Source organism: Corylus avellana, chromosome 6, assembly GCF_965113065.1.
Source record: "Corylus avellana chromosome 6, dhCorAvel1.hap1.2, whole genome shotgun sequence".
NCBI classification, from domain to species: Eukaryota; Viridiplantae; Streptophyta; class Magnoliopsida; order Fagales; family Betulaceae; genus Corylus; species Corylus avellana.
Window position 1 is genome coordinate 21,299,151 of NC_142495.1, and position 19,971 is coordinate 21,319,121.

General features: G+C 37.5%; 2 protein-coding genes across 2 annotated transcripts; one reads left to right on the plus strand and one right to left on the minus strand.

Moving 5' to 3' along the window:
- On the plus strand, positions 1-5,487 carry LOC132188407 (Protein kinase superfamily protein). The gene is made up of 4 exons (XM_059602849.2): positions 1-429; positions 912-1,059; positions 4,191-4,453; positions 4,531-5,487. Exons 1-4 carry the CDS (start codon positions 386-388, stop codon positions 5,192-5,194), a joined length of 1,119 nt encoding a protein of 372 aa, XP_059458832.2. The 5' UTR covers positions 1-385; the 3' UTR covers positions 5,195-5,487.
- Positions 5,488-6,615: 1,128 nt separating this feature from the next.
- On the minus strand, positions 6,616-19,272 carry SUS2 (Pre-mRNA-processing-splicing factor). Its single transcript, XM_059602677.2, has 25 exons — positions 18,846-19,272; positions 17,936-18,059; positions 17,718-17,810; positions 17,187-17,577; positions 16,066-16,555; positions 15,141-15,931; positions 14,757-15,025; positions 14,190-14,504; positions 13,785-14,089; positions 13,242-13,696; positions 12,969-13,095; positions 12,115-12,356; positions 11,905-12,028; positions 11,612-11,801; positions 11,418-11,525; positions 11,075-11,328; positions 9,877-10,493; positions 9,684-9,790; positions 9,338-9,592; positions 8,757-9,230; positions 8,219-8,380; positions 7,909-8,106; positions 7,489-7,767; positions 7,136-7,378; positions 6,616-7,026 (listed from the first exon to the last, which is right to left on the minus strand). Exons 1-25 carry the CDS (start codon positions 19,085-19,087, stop codon positions 6,832-6,834), a joined length of 7,050 nt encoding a protein of 2,349 aa, XP_059458660.2. The 5' UTR covers positions 19,088-19,272; the 3' UTR covers positions 6,616-6,831.
- Positions 19,273-19,971: the final 699 nt, after the last annotated feature.

A 19,971-nucleotide genomic window follows, 5' to 3' on the forward strand; every position in this document is an offset into this window, starting at 1 on the left:
CACTACACGCTTCCATCTGCAAGAAAAGCTAAAAAGTACAACCCCCAAGTGTTTTGTTCCGACGTCTTCCTCGTAGCGCAACATTTTCCCTAAATATTTGCTTTTCCTCGAGACTGTTAAAAATATATATTTATACAAAAAAAAAAAAACAAAGAAAGAGAAATGTGTGTGCCTTCTTCCAAAGCGTTACGTTTCGCATCTAATCTTCCTCAGCTTCAGCTTTACTCTGACTTTCACTCTGGAACAGCATAGCAAAAGAGTAAGGACAAGAAGCGCAAGAGTTGGAAGTTTTAAAGGGTCAAAAGCTTGAAGAAGGAGCTGATTTTGAAAACCCAGAATCGGTTCTTTGATTTTTTTTTATTGGGTTTGCTAGGAGTGGGGGAATATGGCTTTTTGCTCAATGTTTGTTTGCTGGAAGGGTTCGGATCGGTATGTTATTACTCTTTTTGTTGATTTCTTTTGTGGGTTTTTTTTCCTTAATGTTATTGGATTGTTGGTGTAATTTGAGTTTGAGAAATTGTTTATGATGTGCTGTATTTTGGCGAGATGAGAGAAAGCTAAGGTGATTTTGAATTCTGAGTTCAGTTTAGATTTGGGGGACAAGCAGTCGGGTGTGGGTGAGAGGAATTTCTCAGTGGTCGGTTTGGTTGTTGAGAAATGGTGGGAAAAGAAAAAAGGAAGTATGAGAAAGGAAATAAAAATGGAATCTTGAGGAGTAAATGAAACATTGTACAGAGGCATCTGTGGACTGTAGTATATGATTAATTTTAGCAAAATAATGTTTTCTACCACAGTTTTGTTGGCAACCAAACGAAGACTCACACACTCAATTTCATTAGACATAATTGAATTTCTATTTTTATTACAATGTTATGATATAAGTTTAATTAGTGGAGTGCTTAATTGTACAGGAAAGAACGAGGGAAGAAGCAGCAAACATGGAGAGTCTTTTCTTTGAAGGAGCTGCACGCAGCCACGAACAATTTTAATTATGATAACAAGCTTGGAGAAGGGGGATTTGGCAGCGTTTACTGGGGTCAGCTTTGGGATGGATCACAAGTACTGAAAACTGTTCAAGCTTTCCACTTATGTTCTCTAATGTGAATTATGCTTAGTATATAATTACTTTTACCCCTCTATCATTTGTTAATTGTGCAAAAGAGGTTTTTTTATTTTTTTATTTTTTTTATTTAATTTAATTTTTAACAACATTGAATGGCTATGATTGTCGATATAATCTAAAATGAATATAGAAAAATGAATATCTTTAAGTGTTGGCTTTTTTGTTAATTCAACTTTAGGTTTTGGATCTGTTTATATTTTTAGGAACTGTATAATCTCACACTGCTTCATTCCACTTTTTGGTAGTCTCCCACCCCCTTCTTGTGATTACTAGACAATGTCAACAAATCTAAACAGTCGTGTGACCTGTGTCTAGTTTCTCTGTTTTGTCAAAAGGGTCTTTAGCTTTCTTTTATTTTAGAAAGAATATTTACAAGCGATATCTTTCTAATGTTCCAAATTTTAATTGAAATCCATGCTTAAATGATAAGATAATCAAGCATAACAAGTGAAAGATTGCATTGAAAGAAATGCACCCAAATGCACGATTTGGATAATTAAGCATTGGCATGAAGACTCCATAGCTTACATCAGCAATGGATATTAAACATTGGATAGTCTAGGAAGCCATGCTTGATATGATAAGTAAAGATACCACAACTTGGTGACAAACTTAGGTATAGCAAGGTACTACTAATGATGGTGTGGAGTTAGGTGTAGCCAGAAGTTGTAAATAAAGAAAAAAAAAAGTTCTGAGAATGGCGTCACCCATTGGAATATGGTGAAGAAATAAGTTTTTGGATGACAGTAATGGTATAGAAGTAAGATTGGGAAGGGAGTATCTATCCCTAAGCCTGCTTCATACTTGAGTTGGCAGAACAAGAAATAAAGGCAAGGCGGGAGTCAAGCTACAAGAACAGTTTTTTTAACCTTAATTTCAATTTCTTTTAGCATCAATCTAGAAAGAGAATGTTTAAGATTGAAGATTCAGAGTGTTAATAGAATGGGGAATAGAGATATCTGTTCAAAAGTGGGATAGCATCTTTTAAGAAATGAGAAAGAGTCGCCTAAACTGGTTTAATACCATGTGCAACAAAGATCAATTAATGCATCAATGGGAAAGAGAGATTTGATTTAACTTGAAGGAATGAAAAGGGTTAGAGAAAGGTCTAAGTAGTGAAGGATATGATAAACAAAACACAATAGGGAATATGGTTGCAAGCTAGACATGCCAAGAAAGGTACATGTAACTGACTCCTTTTAGTTGAAGTAAGATTCGTGTATCAACCCTAATTAAGCAGGATCAGGGCTTGGTTAAGTTGAGTTGAGTACCAATGATAACAGACTTTGTAATGATTCCAATAAATTAAAGTTCTTAACGAAATGTGTATTAAGGAAACTTCTAGAGTTAGGATAAAATACATGTGTTAATATGCATTTAGTTATGTGTGGGGCAACCAAAAAGCTGCCACTGCACTGCTTGGGTCATTGTAGTTCACCTGAACCCACCCCAACCTTGTTTAGAACCTGCATGAGGAACCCCACTAGGGAAGAGGTGGGATGGGGCCTCAGTCTCAGCACATGTTGTGGATATGTCTCATCGTGTTATATGGAATGACAGATGATGTGGTCTAATCTAGTGATTGGGTTTCCCTAGTGTCAGCATTGCTTCCCACACTAGCAATTTCAATTTAGATTGCTTGAGCTCTACATACTTTCCACAATATTCCCTTTCTCCGAGGCAATTTTTTTAACTTGCACATAGCAAAACAATATTAATTTAAAGCTTCTAGTTTGTGCTATGTTTGATGCTAAATGGTCTTCTATGTACCTATCCTTGCTGTGCATACCACAAAAATCTAGTGCCCAACTTAGCACCAAATCTTTGTAGCTTGGCATTGTAAAATGTAATGATAAGGCATGGAAGACTTCGCAAGTCAAGCAAGGACATAGCATTGGGAAGTCGTGGTACAGTTGCACTAGACAGGTGATTCAGCCTTGCTGGTTAGTTTTAAACTTATTATTGAAGTAATGCTGTAGGGTGTAAGGTGATTGGGACGGAGGTGAGTATCAATCATATAACCTTACAGTGTTTCTTGTAAATGGCAAATTGCCAGCCCTGTTTCACTAGACTTGTCCCGTAGCCACGCAAAGTTGTGGGTATCAAAGTTGCTCAATCACTGCCTAAGCCAACATGGTTTATTTGCCTACTTAATTTTAAGTTCCTGCCTAATATTTGGAAGAGCTTTTGCCATCGTTATTCTATCTTGAAGCGCTCTTCTTTAGCCAATTGCCAATAGTGCACCCTTCTAATTTCTGTTACCAACTAATATTAATAGGTTTATAGCCCGTATTGGGATACAGAAAACTTGCATCGTAAGTGACATGGTAGGAAGACGGTTGGAGAAATTTACTGCTAATTTCATTGATTGATTTCTTCTTGATATATTTGTTGCACTAACTACCGAAGATAAATAAGTGTGGTCTTTCATTTTGCTGCCCCTGTCATGCACATTGATTAGGAATTCCTTTTTTCTTTTTCTTTTTTTCTAAGTATGCATTTTTTTCATATATATATATATATATGTTGTCAAATTATAATTCTTAATTGCAAGGGTGCAAATGGAACTGCTTGTGTGGATATTAACCCTGTGGTGGCTCATTTTCTTTAGAATAACAAGAAAATTAGTTAAAGAGGGCTCAAAGTGCTTTGGTAATGAAACTGCATGAAATGTAGATTACAAAGTTCAGTTAAACTTCCTTATATTCTCTTGTCACTGCTCTTTCAAGAAATCACTTTAATTGTGATAGACTGATAGTAAAATATTTGTAAGTTGACAAGCATCACGATACCAAAAGTTAGCATCTGTAATTTTTATTGCTATTAGAAGCAAGGTTTTTTTTTTTATTTTTTTTATTTTTTTATATATATATTTTTTTTACTTATGGCCTCCATAAGGATCTTGATTTGTTACTAAGTTGCAGCATTTCCTCAATATTCCTCTCCTGATGGTAATCTGAGCAACTGCGTATTGTTGTAATGCTTCTTTTCTCCCATAGACTTTTGGGTGTTTGCTTTAATTAATTCCTTGTACTGGATACCATTCTGAAAGGTGATAAACATGCAGCTTGCAGTCAAAAGGTTGAAGGCTTGGAGCAACAAAGCAGATATGGAATTTGCTGTTGAGGTTGAGATACTGGCACGAGTACGGCATAAGAATCTGCTAAGTTTACGTGGCTATTGCGCAGAGGGGCAAGAGCGTTTGATTGTATATGACTACATGCCAAATTTAAGCCTACTATCTCATCTTCATGGGCAGCATTCAGCGGAATGCCTTCTTGATTGGAACCGGCGGATGAGTATTGCAGTTGGAGCTGCTGATGGAATTGCGTAAGTACTGAACCCAACTTTTCTGTTCATCTTTTCTTGCAGCACATACTTAAACCTCCTAAATTTGTTTGATTCAGCTATCTCCACCATCACGCGACCCCACATATAATCCATAGAGACATTAAAGCAAGCAATGTGTTACTGGATTCAGATTTTCAGGCTCGAGTTGCTGATTTTGGATTCGCAAAGTTAATCCCTGATGGCGTAACACATGTAACTACAAGAGTTAAGGGTACCCTTGGCTACCTTGCACCTGAATATGCTATGTTGGGGAAAGCAAATGAGAGTTGTGATGTTTACAGCTTTGGGATACTACTGATAGAGATTGCCAGTGGCAGGAAACCGATTGAAAAACTGAGTTCAACAATTAAACGCTCAATTACTGATTGGGCACTGCCATTGGTTTGCGAGAGAAAGTATGATGAGGTAGCAGATCCAAAGCTTAATGGTAAGTATGTAGAGGAAGAGCTGAAAAGAGTTGTCTTGGTTGCACTCATATGTGCTCAGAGTCGGCCCGAGAAAAGACCCACAATGCTCGAGGTGGTGGAACTTCTGAAGGGAGATTCAAAAGTGAAATTAGCTGAACTGGAAAATGATGAAATGTTCAAGGCTCCTCAAGCTGCAGATTATAATGATGGGGCATCAGCTGCGGAAGACAGCTCAGACTTCATCTCAGAGGAGAAGGATTCAAAACAGGAATTGAAAGAGGAGATCGAGCTAAGAAATGAATTTAATCACTGAAAAGCCTAACTGCAGTATAGATTCAATGTGAAATATGTATTTAGTTACAGTATTTGGGTTTATCAGGGCAATGTGTCACTGGCCTTCGTTTTATTAGTGTTGCCTGGAACCATGGCTACTGTCAAGAAAGCTTGGTTTTGTGAGTGCTGTGAGATGTATTTGTGTTGCTCATCAACTTTTGTTCCTTTATTCTGGAAGAATGACATGAAAAGTGTGATACTTTTTTCGGGTGGTGCTCGGATTTTTGGTTCTATCTCTACTATACAGTTACTGAAAAGTGAGATTTTTTTTTTTTTTTGGATGGTGCTCGGATTTTTGGCTCCATCTCTATTTTATTGAATGATGTGGTGGGTTTTGCTTTCAACATTCTAGTAGAAAGCATGCATCCCAGTACAGCCCCTATTGCAAGTTTGCAACTGGTGCGGGTAAAGGTGAACAACGATAATTAATGAGAAAAAAAGGAGAGGCCTATTGATTAGAAGTCACTACAAAAGGGTATGTCAATAGCGAACTTCTTTCTTTCTCGGGTCTCTTTTCAAAGGCGAATCGCATCTCTGCGACATTTTTTTAAGGATAAGCAGTTAATGTAAAAGAATCTATCTGTTCAAATAAATTTTGAGTTGTCTGACCACTTACTAAAATAAGTGAGTCTTATATAAAGTCTCTCACATTACCTGTCCAAATTGCTAGCAATTCAGGCAAATAATTATAATAAATCTTAATCCAAGTATCCAACCATATTGTACACTAGCAAACCTCATTTTGAGTCCAGGAAGCCACTCATTCCAACAATTAAACTCTAGTCCAAAAAATTGAAAGTTTTGAACTTTCCAATGGGCATTCAAAATTTAAGGAATTTTATAAACACAAATTAACCATAGTTGCCATTATCATGTTGATTTTCTGGTAAAATATTGCATACAATATTTATCATGAGGAAACTTTACTTAAAACCATTGAACTATCACTCGTTTTGAGAATACCTCCTAAATTTTAAAAACTTTCAATGTACTCCCTCCGTCAATTTCTGAACGTTAAAAGTAATAAAATGACCTTTATACCTCTTAAATTTTTATAAAATTTCAATTTTAAATTTAAAAAAAAAAATTAAGAATAATTTAGCCTTTTTAAAGGTTTTTAGTAGGGTTTAACGTAAAAAATTGACGGAAGAGTCAATTGTATCAAATTGAAAATTCAAATGGTAAAATTGAAAGTTTTTGAAATTTGAAAGAGTTTTTTCAAAATGCATGGTAGTTTAAAAGTCCGAAGTAATGTCATCTCATTTATATTTTTCTTTAGGAAACGTAATTTTAATAAATCAATACAAGAGGGGTACTCGCGCGCCACCACAAGCAACACAATCTTTGTTTACAGCATGCAAAGATAACAAAAATGCTCACGTTGTTGCTTAAATTGTGGCCAAGTAGGAATTCGAGGCTTTAGCTTCATTATAAATGTATATACTTCAACTGGCAAAATCATATAATATGTACAAATACTAGTAAAATACAACCGCTAAAAAAAGCTGGCAACAACAATTTGGATCTCAAGATTACACATGATTTTTACAACAAAAAAAAAAAAAAAAAAAAGGAAGAAAGGTTCTACAACTCCTCCGCATTGTATGATCTCAACTTTTAAGTGAAGGTATCTTCGCGATCTCCTTCAGCTATCGTCTCTCCCTCCTCCAAGTTGCTGAACTCCAGGAAATGAGTTGGCCTGTGGTCCTCATGGTAGTACTCTCGAGGTGTTCCCAGCTTCACCCCATACCTCATACTTGGTGCGTGTTTCACCCCCATGAAGTTGTAATTCCATGGACCATTATCCGGAATCTACAAGCAACAAAAACCCATTCACCAATCCAATACAAATAACTACATGCAATAATATTAACTCAAAGAAGCGGTATATATTTGAAAGACAGGTAGAGAATGCTCTTACCATATAGAAACCGAAGAAGCGGTCACTAAGGAGCATTTGGACCTTCTCGTAATGAGTGGGAAGGTAGCCATGAGGATTGCTTCCAGTGTCCTTGTTCACGCGTCCCCACTCATACCCCGATGGTGTCAGCTTGTACGCAGTTAAGGAGCACGAACCGGGAGTGAAACTGCAAGTCAAAATAATGCACTTCTCCCCATCCCATTGTTTGTTGCTCTCTAAGATCTTAGCATGAGTTGTGAGATCCTGCAAGTAATATCTCCGGTTAGATAACAAATCATGGATTTACTACATTCCTTTGCATCTTTTTTTTTTTCTTTGAAAAAAGAAATCAGAGTACTGGATTAGATAAAAACCTGGGGTGATAACTGGGGAAGTTCATTAGGTTGAGTATGCATCCATCCCAAAGGCTCCAAATCATTCAGGAAATCATGCTCTGGGAGAGCTGCTGGGAGATTAACTTGCTGATGGGTTCCCCATTGTGGGGGCATGCCAATGCAGCGGATTTCCTTCACCTGTGGGTTGTCAGGGGGGCTTATTCCATATAAGTAACCAGCAATTTGTGTCCGCAGATCTGCTATGCAGATAAACTTCTTCAAAATGTTCTTTGGCATGATATAAGTATATCCAGTTTCCTGCATTATCAAGTGACCATGTCAACAAATATAAACAACTACAATTATCAGATTTTCATATTTTTTTTGTAAGGAAAGAAAAAATATTAAATAAATGTACGAGCATCTGAATGCAAAAAATATGAGAAAGTAGTCGTGTACCTTTATATCCTCTGAATTCACATAAATATGATTGACACGAAGATAGAGATTTGTCGCTGATATTGCTCTCACACGCCAATCAGTTTTAGATCCAAATGCAGCTTGCTCATATGGACTTGTGGTCGTGACAATCAGTTCATCACCATGCACATTTGTAGTCCTTGTTGTCACAGCCGTCAGCTGACTTGCTTCTTTCGCCTGATATTGTTAACAGAAGATGATTAAGTTAATAAGCAGCAGAAAGAATATCAGTTTATATTGAGAATGAAGAAACAGAGTTAAAACCAAGAAACAGAAAAAGAAACATCACCTGTTTCTCGATCTCAGCAATCTGCTGTCTCTGTTGAGAAGGTGGAGTAATCTCGGCTCCAAGTATGATATCACGGATCTCAGACTGTGTCAGAGCTGATGTATTCACATTGTTCTTCTTTGCATAGTCTGAGAGTATGAGATCTCTTAGAGCAACCTCAACCTGTACCATGAAAAACAATGGCATAACTCTTAAAATCAAAGGGATACATTAAATCTATTAATAGATAAAGACAGTTGGACGAAAATCTGAGCAAACATATGGCACAAGCAGTACAAAGTATAAGAATAATTCATTTATTAATCAAGGCCACTTCCTGAAAATATTAAATTTAAATCCTAACCATCAATTTCAATCACAAAACTTGGATGCAGTATTTTGAAAGATAAACAAGGTGACAAATCTTTTTTTTTTTTTTGATAAGCTACAAATCCAAGAAAAAGAAATGCATTATCACAACAATGGGGTTACCTACCTTTCTTTACCTATTTACATTACTCATCAAGAAAAAAACAAAAACAACTATGGGGTTACCTACCTTCATCCATTGATCATCAGTGAGAGACGGCCAGATGTGGTGTGGCTCAGTGATGATTGTTTTGTCAGGCTTTAGTAACATCTTTGCCTTCTCATTGTTGACATGAAGTGCACGCAGGATCAGAATGAGCCGGGAGAATGCAGTGTATGATGAAATACTTTTCAACCAATCATCATAAATGTTAAAAAGAACCATTTGTGGCTCTGTAGCCTTCAAAATCAGATCACCAAATTTCTCAATCTTTAAGCATGCCTGGAACGGAAGCTGCAGCTCACTACCTTTTATAACTATGTTGGGGAAATCCAGCAAATGGACCTCCAATGGATCCAGCATACCTTTACGAGTCACAATAATTTGCTTCGGTTGTTCTTCAACTGGCAAAGACCGCACAAGGGCAGCAACTTCTTCTGCTGTTTTCCACTTAGCCAACTGACCAAGACGCTTCTGTCCTGCCCACACACTTGTATGGATGACCTGCAAGAAATCATATCATGAACTAAAAGTTCAGAATCCCACCTAAAGAGACAGGCTACTTCCAAAATACCATTGGAAAAAAGAGCAAAAGAAAGAAAGAAACAGACCTTCAGAAACAGCTGCCCAGTCCTTGGATTGAATATAAAGATGGCACCATTGATGGGTTTTGTCGTAAGATTTCCTTCAAATGTCTTATGAATAGTAACACGATACACATTTGTGTCATCTACAAACCATATTATTTGATTGCTGAAGATCTCTCCATAGTTCTGAGATGACAAATACGGCTCAGTGGGCTCAGAAGAATACAACTGTAAACCTTTTCTTATACGTTCCCTCAAGACGTACAAGGCTGGATTTGACTGCATACACACAAAGAACCATTATTCAGCACTATATCACTAATTTATAACATAATCAACAAATACATCAACCTAAAATTAAGATGAGTACCTTCATGATCTTATTCATCGCCTGCTGGAGCAGAGGCTTTGACCCAGGAAACCAATTACCGAATGCAGAATGCAAGTTATAGGCCAAATCAAGCCCAATCATCACCCCTGCACGGAAAATCCAATAATTATCAATTCAAATGAAAGACCTGAAGCATCTAATGGAGTAAAGCAAAAAAGAAATAAAAGCATACCAGTAGGAGATGGATATATAGACATATTGTCTGTTGTATAATCCATAAATTTGGCCCTCGTGTAGCGCTCAATATCGTGAGAGTCATAATCTCCCCAGCGGAGCTGCACATCTATCCAATACTTATTGCTTGCTTTCTGATCAAACACATCCTTTGGCTCAGCCACAAGACTAGGTTTTGACATTGGCCATCTATGAGCAGCAAAGAGAAGAATGTCCGCACAAGAGCTGTTCATTTTGTAACTCTTCCGTGGATGGATTGTTTCCTTCTGCACAGTCTCAATTTCCAAAGCATCCAACTCCTGATCCAAAACTTGACAAAGATCCATAACAACACTCTCATGAATCTTTTGCCACAAATGAGCACGGAATATCTGAATCAGCGATATCTTCAAGGTAGGGATCTTCCCATGCATGAAGATTCCAGTTAGATCCAACTGGACCTGGAAACCCACGTAAACATTTGCTCTATTTATAGTAGGTGACCACCAAAGAGTGAACCTACGGTTAGGGATTTGGTTGAGACCAGATCTCTGAGCATTTGTCAGCTTCTTATACTTCATTGATTCCTCAAAGCCAGATGCCTTTTCCCAAAAGAGACCTTCCCAAGTTGGAAAGCTGAAAATTCAAAATAAGCATAGTCAATCACGACGTGTTTCTTTTTCTTTATAAATATATTAATCTCTTAGGGAGAAAGACGACCATCAACATATAAACTATCCACATAGCTACAGTAACAATTTAAAAGAAACAGTATTGCTGTTCTCTACCATATGACCCACTTCCTTCAGAATTGGTTCAGTGTACAGAGCATGTACTCCAACATAGATGTCATTGGTCCTTTGGAAATGACATATCCGCCCCATAAATAAGGGGTGGAGAGGTCATGGGTTCAGCCTTCTGTAGGCGAGTGTCGTAATTATCTAGCAATAAAATTGTAGCATTACAGTGAACCTTCTAAAATGGAAGATCAAGAATTCAACTCTGTTACGAGCATGAAAAAGAGTGCAACAAACTCTATCCTACATTATAAAGGACAAAAACTTACTCTACTAGACGTATTAACTACCCAGATTCTATATGCCCACTTGTCTCTTTCACAAGCCCCTAAAGATTATTATGCAATCCTCAAAGAAATTATTACAATGACAACAATTGTGACAACTAATCTAAACAAAATCAAAAGAAAGTATACTTACTATGTTCCTTTGAATAGGGTATGCTCAAGGATTCCCTCAACACCTCCCAAAGCTTGGATGACATCAGTTCGATAGTTGTTCAAGTTCCAAAGTTTACCATCATGCCTCTGGTGTGTCCACCAGAAAGGATTCTGTTTTAAAACTTGGTACTGTTTAAAGTCTGTGCGCACCCTCCATCCTTTGTCATATGCCAGTGTGTGTCGATCCTTCTGAAACAAAGTATTTATACGGGGAATTCCCCTGTCCCATGAATCCTGCCAAAAGAATGGAGAGAGCAAAGCCATTAGGATGGTTGAATTTTCGTACGAGTCCTAAAAACATCAGAAAAATAAAGCCCACTCACTTCCAAATCTTCAAGGGTCAAACGCCTATTTTGTGCCTGAGCTTCCTGCCTTTTCAGTGCATATTCTGCCCAAACACGCTGTGAATCTATGAACTCACTCTCCCATGGCTGTCAAGAAACAAGCACGATGGTCAAACAAGCAAAGTAAATACATAGGCACACCATATACACGTGAAAAATGAATCTCAATTTACCTGTATATATCGATAAAGATTGGGAATCAGCTGGTCCTCTTCATGACTCATTCCACTCCTAAAGTGAGTTACACCGACATCTGTCTGCTGGCTATAGCGGAGATCACTTTGTGGAATCAATATGTGACCCATGGAGAGCATGCCAAGTCCTCCAATTTCCTTTGGAGTGTAGAAAATGACAGGAGGGAACCTGAAAGCAGATTGAGCTTCAGAATGGCAGGTTGAAATTCAACAATAACAAGATTAAAAACCTTCAACCAGAATATAGTATTTCATATGACCAATATATTTACCTGCTAGGCATCTTTGAGTTCAACCCAATCTTAATACGGGTTTGAATCTTATTTTCACATTTGACCAGCAAATCTAACAGCTCTTGAGTATGTACTGTGGCTTCACGGAAATAAGTCATGAGACCTAGCAAAAACAAGAACCATTAATAAATACCCACACGATGTCAAAAGAATTATTACAAGGTAGAATACAAATTTCAAAACAAGTACCTATCAGGGCTGTATTCCATTTATTGACAATTTTTGTAAATGTTGTAGATCCTGAAGACATAAGAATCTGCCTCACACGATTCTCAAACACCTTCATGTGTTCATCATCAACCCGCAAGAAAGCAACAGCAGTCCGTTCTTTGGTCTGTTCATTCTGCAGATTCCAGACGCCGTCTCTTGTATTACTGAATGCTTCCTGGCTCATTCTTATTTTAGGAAGTATCCGAACTTCAAACCCACACCTAAAAGACAAAGAGGAGAGATTTTTAAGAAAACAATTCCATTCATCATTAAACAAACATCACAATCATAACCTGACAGCTTTTTAAGGAGGGGCCTAGTGAGGCAAAGAAAAAACATCTTCCAAAGCAAAATGGTACTACGATACGAGACTTCTCAAAGGTGTACAGAATTTTTTGTTTTAATAAAAAAATAAAATAAAAAATAAATAAAAGAAGAAAAAGAAACAAGTAATTAAACCCAAACAAATAGGTCTTACTAATAAGAAACCTCTATAACACACTCATACGCACAATATGACATATGCCAACCATAAACACAAAGAACAAATAAATTAAAAAATCTGGGTGCAAAACGATGTCTCATAGTTGAATAAGATTTGGATTGACACTATCCACCAATTCTTTTTGCTTTAGTTCATATTTTGGAAAAATCTATGGAAAATCTGCCAACTTGAGAGATAAAAAGCAGCCAGACCAGTGCATATCAATGAAAAAAAAAAACAAATTCAAAGCAACATTGAGTATATATATAATCTTGATAGAAAGCATAGGTCCAAAGCAAGAAACACATACAAAAATATATGCAAAAACTAGATAGCTAGATATACATACATGCTGAAAAGCAAGTTCGGATTATCCTTGCTGTAAACAGAAACAAAGCTGTTCTCCCACTCCAATGTTGTGATGCTTCGAGGAAGACGGTTCTTCATATCCCAGAAAACACTCCTCCCAAGATTTACTGAAAGGAGAATTTAGAGAAAAAGAAACATGAGACAAGTTTTTTTTTCTTTTAAATCTCAAGAAAGCCATGCTTTCTATGTAAAAGGGGTTGGTCATAAGCAACTCCAGACCAAAGGAAGAAAAAAAAAGAATTAAGATATATACCATCATGTTTCATGAGCCTCATTCTAGCATCCCTTGGCCAGCACTTCTTATTGTTATATCCAACCATATTTTCATTGTTAGGATCAGGATGCTCCGTAAGATACCGCTGGATAAGGTCACGAGCCTCTTCGTGGGTGAAGCGGAACAATATATGGACCCTGTCTATGTATCGAGAATACAGCCGAATAGGGTGCCGGGTCTCAACTTTTGTGTCCCAATAAGTGATGAACTCATTAGGCATCTGTGGAGGACCAGCAATTTCAGTAGCTCGAGTCAATCCAAGAAGCAAGAGATCCAGCACAAGCCCATAATACTGTACAACAAAAGAAGCAAACTGGAGTCCACGTATAAGACCATACGAATTTGTGTGACTCATATCCTTATACGACAACACAACATTGTTCTTTGCAGTGACATAATCAGCAATGTTGTGGTCAAGAACCAATCGCAAGAGCCTGCAACAGCAAAGTAAAAAAATATCAATTCAATAATTCAAAAAATTAACTAACTACCTAACTACACTAGCACCAACAATGTACTCACCTGTTTAACATTGTCAAGTCAATCTTCTCAAAGAACTTCTCAAACTTTGTTTGAAGCATCACTACACATTGCCCCTCACTTGTGTCCCATATACCTTGTAAATTGTTTATACCCTGACACCATTTATAAACCAAAAGTGGGGGAGGCTCTGAATCTGCAGGCTTGATCCAGTTCGGAAAGAGATGACGCTTGTCACCTTCATACCATAAATATTGGTCAAGATATGCATCTGTAATCTTCTCGAGAGGCTCAATCTCATAAACTGGAATGAGATAGCTGTACAAATCCATAAACTCTATGCCAACCTTAAAAAAAGAAAAAGAAAAAAAATCAGTTCAAACTCATTCCATTAGGTTGTGAATCAAGGCTCAAAATCAAATCACTCTTAACCATTGACAAACTTACTTCTTTGAAAGCACGCTGAGTGAGTAGGTGTCGCTTAATTCGTGACAGTGCTTCATGCGGGTTATCATAAGCTTGCTCAATGAGACCCAACTCCTCTCTTTGAAGCTGGTTTAATCTCACAGCCACACTGTAAGATTCTTTCAATCTCTCCAGAGCAAGGATAAGTAGTTTTGTGTCATGCTTATAAGACAATGGAGGGAACGGAATGGGAGAGAACTTTCTTGACTCCAACCAATGTACTGTCGTCGTGTAAATGGCAACCGCTTCTTCTGGTGTGACATATGGACCATCTTTCAAATAGTTGTGTTGTCGTTCCTACAAGGGATAATGAAAAATTGAAAAACAATCAAGACAGAGAATACAGCATTTATCAGAAGTTGATAAATAAAAGGGCTGAAAATAACTCCTTCAGAAAAATATAGATACACATACGTATGTGTTTGCCTCTGTAAATATCTACAATTGTGTGTATACATATACACACACATACATACATTCGTACAAACATATGCATATGTTATGGAGTGGAAATTTAAACAAAAAGAATGATGAAGTTAGTAAATGCACCTGTTCTGCCTTCAACCAAAGGCGAGTCAGTCTTCCAAGATTCTTCCGACAAACTGTTTTATCAACTGTCGCTCCTCTTTTTATACGCTCCCGGTTATAGTGAGCAACATTTGTCCACCAGTCTGCTTTTGACTTGACATAACGAAGAATCATGTTCTCAATGGGAACCGGCAAACCAGGAACCTTCCAAGGAATATTTGCTTTCCAACATCGCCACGCCTCACTAAGATGCTGCAATATAGTTCTAGCTTTATTCTGCTTAATGCCCTCTGCAATTCGATAACAGAATGTTAGAGCCACAAATCACTTGGACTATAACAGCCAAAAGATCTTACAGTAAAACAAAAAGCCAAAAGGAAATGAAAAAGTTGGACCATAGATTACCTGGCATCGCATCAAGAACGTCATGCATAACAGCTGCTCTAAGCTCCAAATCGAAGTGGCTTTCAACACGTTGTTTAGTAACGGTCTTTGCCACTCCTTTTGAATGGCGTCCCTCAAATTGACGTGCAAGTAAATTCCCTAACCATCGTTCCAGGAGAGGCACTATACCACGAAGAAAGAACAACCACACCCTCCACATTGGTGCCCAAAACCCACATCCAGGTCCTTTCCCAACAGGACCAGTATTGAACCGATAGTAAATCAAGTGTTTCAAGTCTTTACACATTCTGATCTGACGCATAAGCCTATACTTGTAACGGTACATGCCAGTCAGTTGACCAACATGAGAAAATGTATATTGCAAACCATCGGCCAGTTGGAAGGCATCCACATTACCCAAGCGAAACTGGATATTGGCATCAACTACAAGCTTTGTCAAACGCAGAATTTCACGACAGAGATGGAAAGCATTACCAAATCGTGACTTCTTACGCTCCTTTGTAGTGAGGGTCTTGACAGGCTTCAGATTGAAATTATAATCAAGGTGGAGGTAATTCAAATTTTTCCTATGTATCAGCAGATTTAGCATGTTATATCCCTGCTTACAAACTTGAAGACCTGCTTCAGCCCAATCAAGTTCTGTGGTTTGGAAAAACTTTGTTGCTTGCAGAGATCGGAACAAGTGCTTCTTTTTTTGAGCCTTGGGAGGTCTGTGATGCAGTTCATTCAACACAAAGCATTTTAGCAATTTTTGATAGCTGACTCGAACTTTAACTGGATAGGACGGAGGACTGCAAAATTGCAGAAACAGAGAAAAATCAGATGATATTCAATATATATTAGATACTTTATATGCGATATATACATCTGAGCAGCATTAAAAAAAAGAAGGAAAAGAAAAGGAAAGAAAAAAGAGAGAACTCACCAATGCTCCTTATACCACTCCGACACAAGGGGTATATCTTCTGCCCTTCTCATCCGACCAGATCTCATGTTAAAAGGACGTGGGGCAAACAATAAGGAAATACCAGCAGCTGTAGTATCAGTATAAAGTTGAGTGTCTCTCAGAAAAGGTTCCACCCCCTCTGGCAAGATGAAATCATCATCATCATCCTCATCATCACGATTTTTCTTTTCAGGCCGCTCCTTGTTAGTACTAGTTATTGGATGTATCAAGGGATCATAATAAAATGCAGGTAAATCGGGATCCTCCGTTTTTATGTACATGATCATGGGAGTGTGATACACGCAAAGCTTAACTTTCCTAGGCCTATTGTTATAGAGATGAGGGAATGCAATTCTATATTCTGTCCTGAGAGGTGACCGAATAATTAGCTTGTTGATATCATTGAACTCATTCCAATCCTCATCCCCTTTCTCCATGTCACGGTACAAAGGCTCAAATTTAGGGCCACCTGCATGAGTGCTACAAAGTAAGTACATACATGAACTACACTAATGAACAGATTCGGAAGTTTAAGAGTAACTAGCTAGTTAGAGGCCAACAGAAAGCAAATAAAACTTTTGAGACCTTCAAGGCAAACATATTAAATTATTACCAACTACTAAAACTCAGTAATAATAGGACTGACAGCACAGCATACAACCAACTGCCAACACACCTATATACCAGCATAACAATCGTACCACTGACATCCCACTTAAGTAATATAAACTGAACAACCAAGCAACACTTACACCAGATCTCTTCAAATTGAAGTGCCTCTAAAGCACAAAAACACGTTAAAGAAGCCCAATTTGACATTGGATGATGATGCGCCTGTGTTGTTACTTGACATCACATCACATATATTTCAAACACACCCCCATCATGCAAAAGGATAAAAAAAATGGCACCAATGTGTTTCCCTAAAAGATCCAGCCAGACGTATCATATCAAAGGGAACACCGCAAGCCAATAATCTACAATAAAATCTGCACCACTAGAATGTCCAAAAATGTTTCAGAGCACCAGAGATCTCAGATTGAAAAGGAAAGAAATAAAGAAATAAAATAACGTGAAAGAGAAGAAATAAAGAGACATACCAGGTATACACATGTTCAATGCTTTGGCTGTAAAAAATGACTCCATGTCAAACAAGTAGAAGTAATTTCTGTCAATTAAATCAGAAAGCAGCTGTCCTGCAAGCCGATGAAGAGTCGCCATGATAGGAAGGGAGAGATGCCATTTACGGTAACTTGGACCATTTATGAGTTTTGTTCTCACAAGAGGCTTATGGTCATAAAACCAAGTATATACAGCAGAATCCTCTTCTTCATCCATCTCTAATTGGATAGGCTCCAGAGGATCAACATCTAAAAGATTATCAGCATAGTCTAATGGTGGTTCCTCGTCATCAAATGGTGGAAACCGCATTCTCTTGAAATGCCGACGATCTCTCTTCTCCCTTCGCATCATGATCCACATTGTACCCCACTGAAAATTTTTATGATTCAGTCAGTTATCATCAATAAAAAGAGCATTGACAAGATGATAAGACATAACAGAACACGCACTGCACAGTACCCATATAATTTTATTTCAGGGGGGTTGTACTAGAAAAGAGAGAAACAAACCTGAGCCAGATATATAGGTTCAACAACCCATGGTATTTCATTCACAAATGTAATTGCCCCAGAAATATGATACAAAATCTTCACATCACGGACCTAAAACCAAAAAGACATAGTAAGGCAACTGACAATAACATGCAAGAAACAATCAAGGACAGAAAAGAAACACTCTAAGTATTAAAACCAAAATAAAATCGTCAAAAGAAGCAAAGAATGAGTACCTGCTCCCATGGCATAGGCATATTCTCCAGGAGCTTGTAAACTGCATGTGGAATGAATTTAAGGGCCCCAAGATAGACACGTTTATCATGACGATACTTCTTGGAGGACATGTCCCCATGGTCTCTGTCAAAACAAATACCAAAATGAAAACAGTTATACACCCAGAACAACCAACTATATTTATGTCACAGCTATACAGACATACTTTATGAAAAAAATAAATAAATAAATAATGAAATTTATGCATGAAACAAGCAATGAATAATGAAACACGTAGCTCCTTAAATACATAAAAGTGCCTAAATGCAAAATCTATAACTTGGTGAAGTTTTTTTAAGGCATTGAACCCATCAGAAAACTCAAGCGTATCATTAAAAAAAATAATTTGAAAAAGGACAACTAAAAAACCAAGGCCAACCCTTGCAGTGCTTAATGCCAAAAACTTCGCTCAGTAACAACAATTAACCCACCAGCAGTGAACAGTAACTTCACACTCTAAATTACAGGTTATTTGTCACGCTAATTTCCCCAAAAGCTATGCCCCATTGTGGAGTTTCTGGTAATCATATCAACCCAAGTCATGTCCTATATACACGGGTCCGGCAAGGTGAAGGGTCATAGTAAGTAGTAACTCACTTCACTTTTATTTCAACTAAACTTACTTCCCCATCATCAAATACAAACTTACGAAATCAAAACAAATTATTACAATACCTCGAACAAACAAACAATAAAAAGGAAAGTTGAAGTAACCACCTAAAAAATGCTACTATTCGATGCCCAAAAAACGCATAATTACATCAATAGAAATACCAACAGAAACAAAAACATATATACATATCAGATAAACTATAATACGTAACAAATCCTCCAAACTGAGCACGAAGAAGACGCGAAAAGAGTGCTCACCTAATGATCTTCCTGACGTGCTCGGGCGGCATGTCCTCCTTCTGCGTCTCGACGAACCCGAACTTGCGCTTGTCGCTGTAGCGCTTCGAATTGAGCTGCTGCCATTTTCTGGCCTTCTCCTCGAGCCGCGCCTCGGCCTCGGCCGGCGACGGCAGCACCGTGTACGAGGGCTGCGCCGCTGGAGGAGGCGGTATCGACGAGCCAGTGGTCCCCGGCGGCGCAATCTGGCCGCTGTTCCACATGGTGGAAATGTTCGAATCTCAACCCTAAAACCCTAAAAAACTCTGATAAGCAAAATGAGTTATAGCGTTGGTAGATTTGAGATTTCTCTGTACGAGAGCTTTTTTTTTTTTTTTCTTTTTGAGGAGATTCAGTGGCAGTTTCTAGGGTTTTGTGGGTTTGTCTCCCTCTCTCTCAGTGAGAAAAGAGGCACTGAGAAACTAAAGAGAAAATGAGGGTGGAGATTGGCTTATATTTCGTGGGACAATGGAGTTGGATATGGTGGCGCACGTGACTGTGGTATTGGGGTACCGACTGGGATGTGGGCTTTTCCTTTTTGGTCTTTAGATGTGAGCTTTGGGTTGGGTGGTATCATTGGGCCTTACAAATCCCAATGTTGGAGTGGGCTATTTAGCAGCTTGCTTTATTTTATTTTTTAAATTTAAAGAATTAAATTACTTTCATATCATTTTCTTATACTATTTAAATATTCTTTTAAATAAATAATAAAAGAAAGAGAGAATAAAGAGAAATTATTTTAAATAAATACTAAGGGAAAGAAATATGAAATAAAGAAAAGAGAAAACCTTTTTTTTGAATAAAATAATGGCAAGGGGACCAAAAGTGCTACTCTAGATGTAGGTTAGTAATTTTCCTTCCCTTGTGTTATTTCTTTTTGTTTAGAGAACATTAAGACCTTGTTTGGTATGCGAAATAACAATTTTATTAAAAATATGAATAGCTATTATTGGGAATAAGAAAATGTGGAATGAAATAGCTAATCATATTTTTTGGTTTGGTGATTACACATTTGCTTTTGTTGGAATTGTACTAAAATTACTAAAATACCCTAAATATATATAAAGAAGTAATAAATATATTTAAAAAAAAAAAAAAAACTGAAAAT

What these genes read in the sequence shown, in the direction of transcription:
- LOC132188407 (XM_059602849.2), top strand. Translation starts at nt 386, where the DNA reads ATGGCTTTTTGCTCAATGTTTGTTTGCTGGAAGGGTTCGGATCG. An exon ending in TGCTGGAAGGGTTCGGATCG is followed by an intron (nt 430 to 911) that starts GTATGTTATTAC and finishes TTAATTGTACAG; the next exon opens with GAAAGAACGAGGGAAGAAGC. An exon ending in GGAGCTGCTGATGGAATTGC is followed by an intron (nt 4,454 to 4,530) that starts GTAAGTACTGAA and finishes TGTTTGATTCAG; the next exon opens with CTATCTCCACCATCACGCGA.
- SUS2 (XM_059602677.2), bottom strand. Translation starts at nt 19,087, where the DNA reads ATGTGGAACAGCGGCCAGATTGCGCCGCCGGGGACCACTGGCTCGTCG. An exon ending in ATGGAATACAGCCCTGATAG is followed by an intron (nt 12,029 to 12,114) that starts GTACTTGTTTTG and finishes TGTTTTTGCTAG; the next exon opens with GTCTCATGACTTATTTCCGT. An exon ending in ATCTTTATCGATATATACAG is followed by an intron (nt 11,526 to 11,611) that starts GTAAATTGAGAT and finishes GTTTCTTGACAG; the next exon opens with CCATGGGAGAGTGAGTTCAT.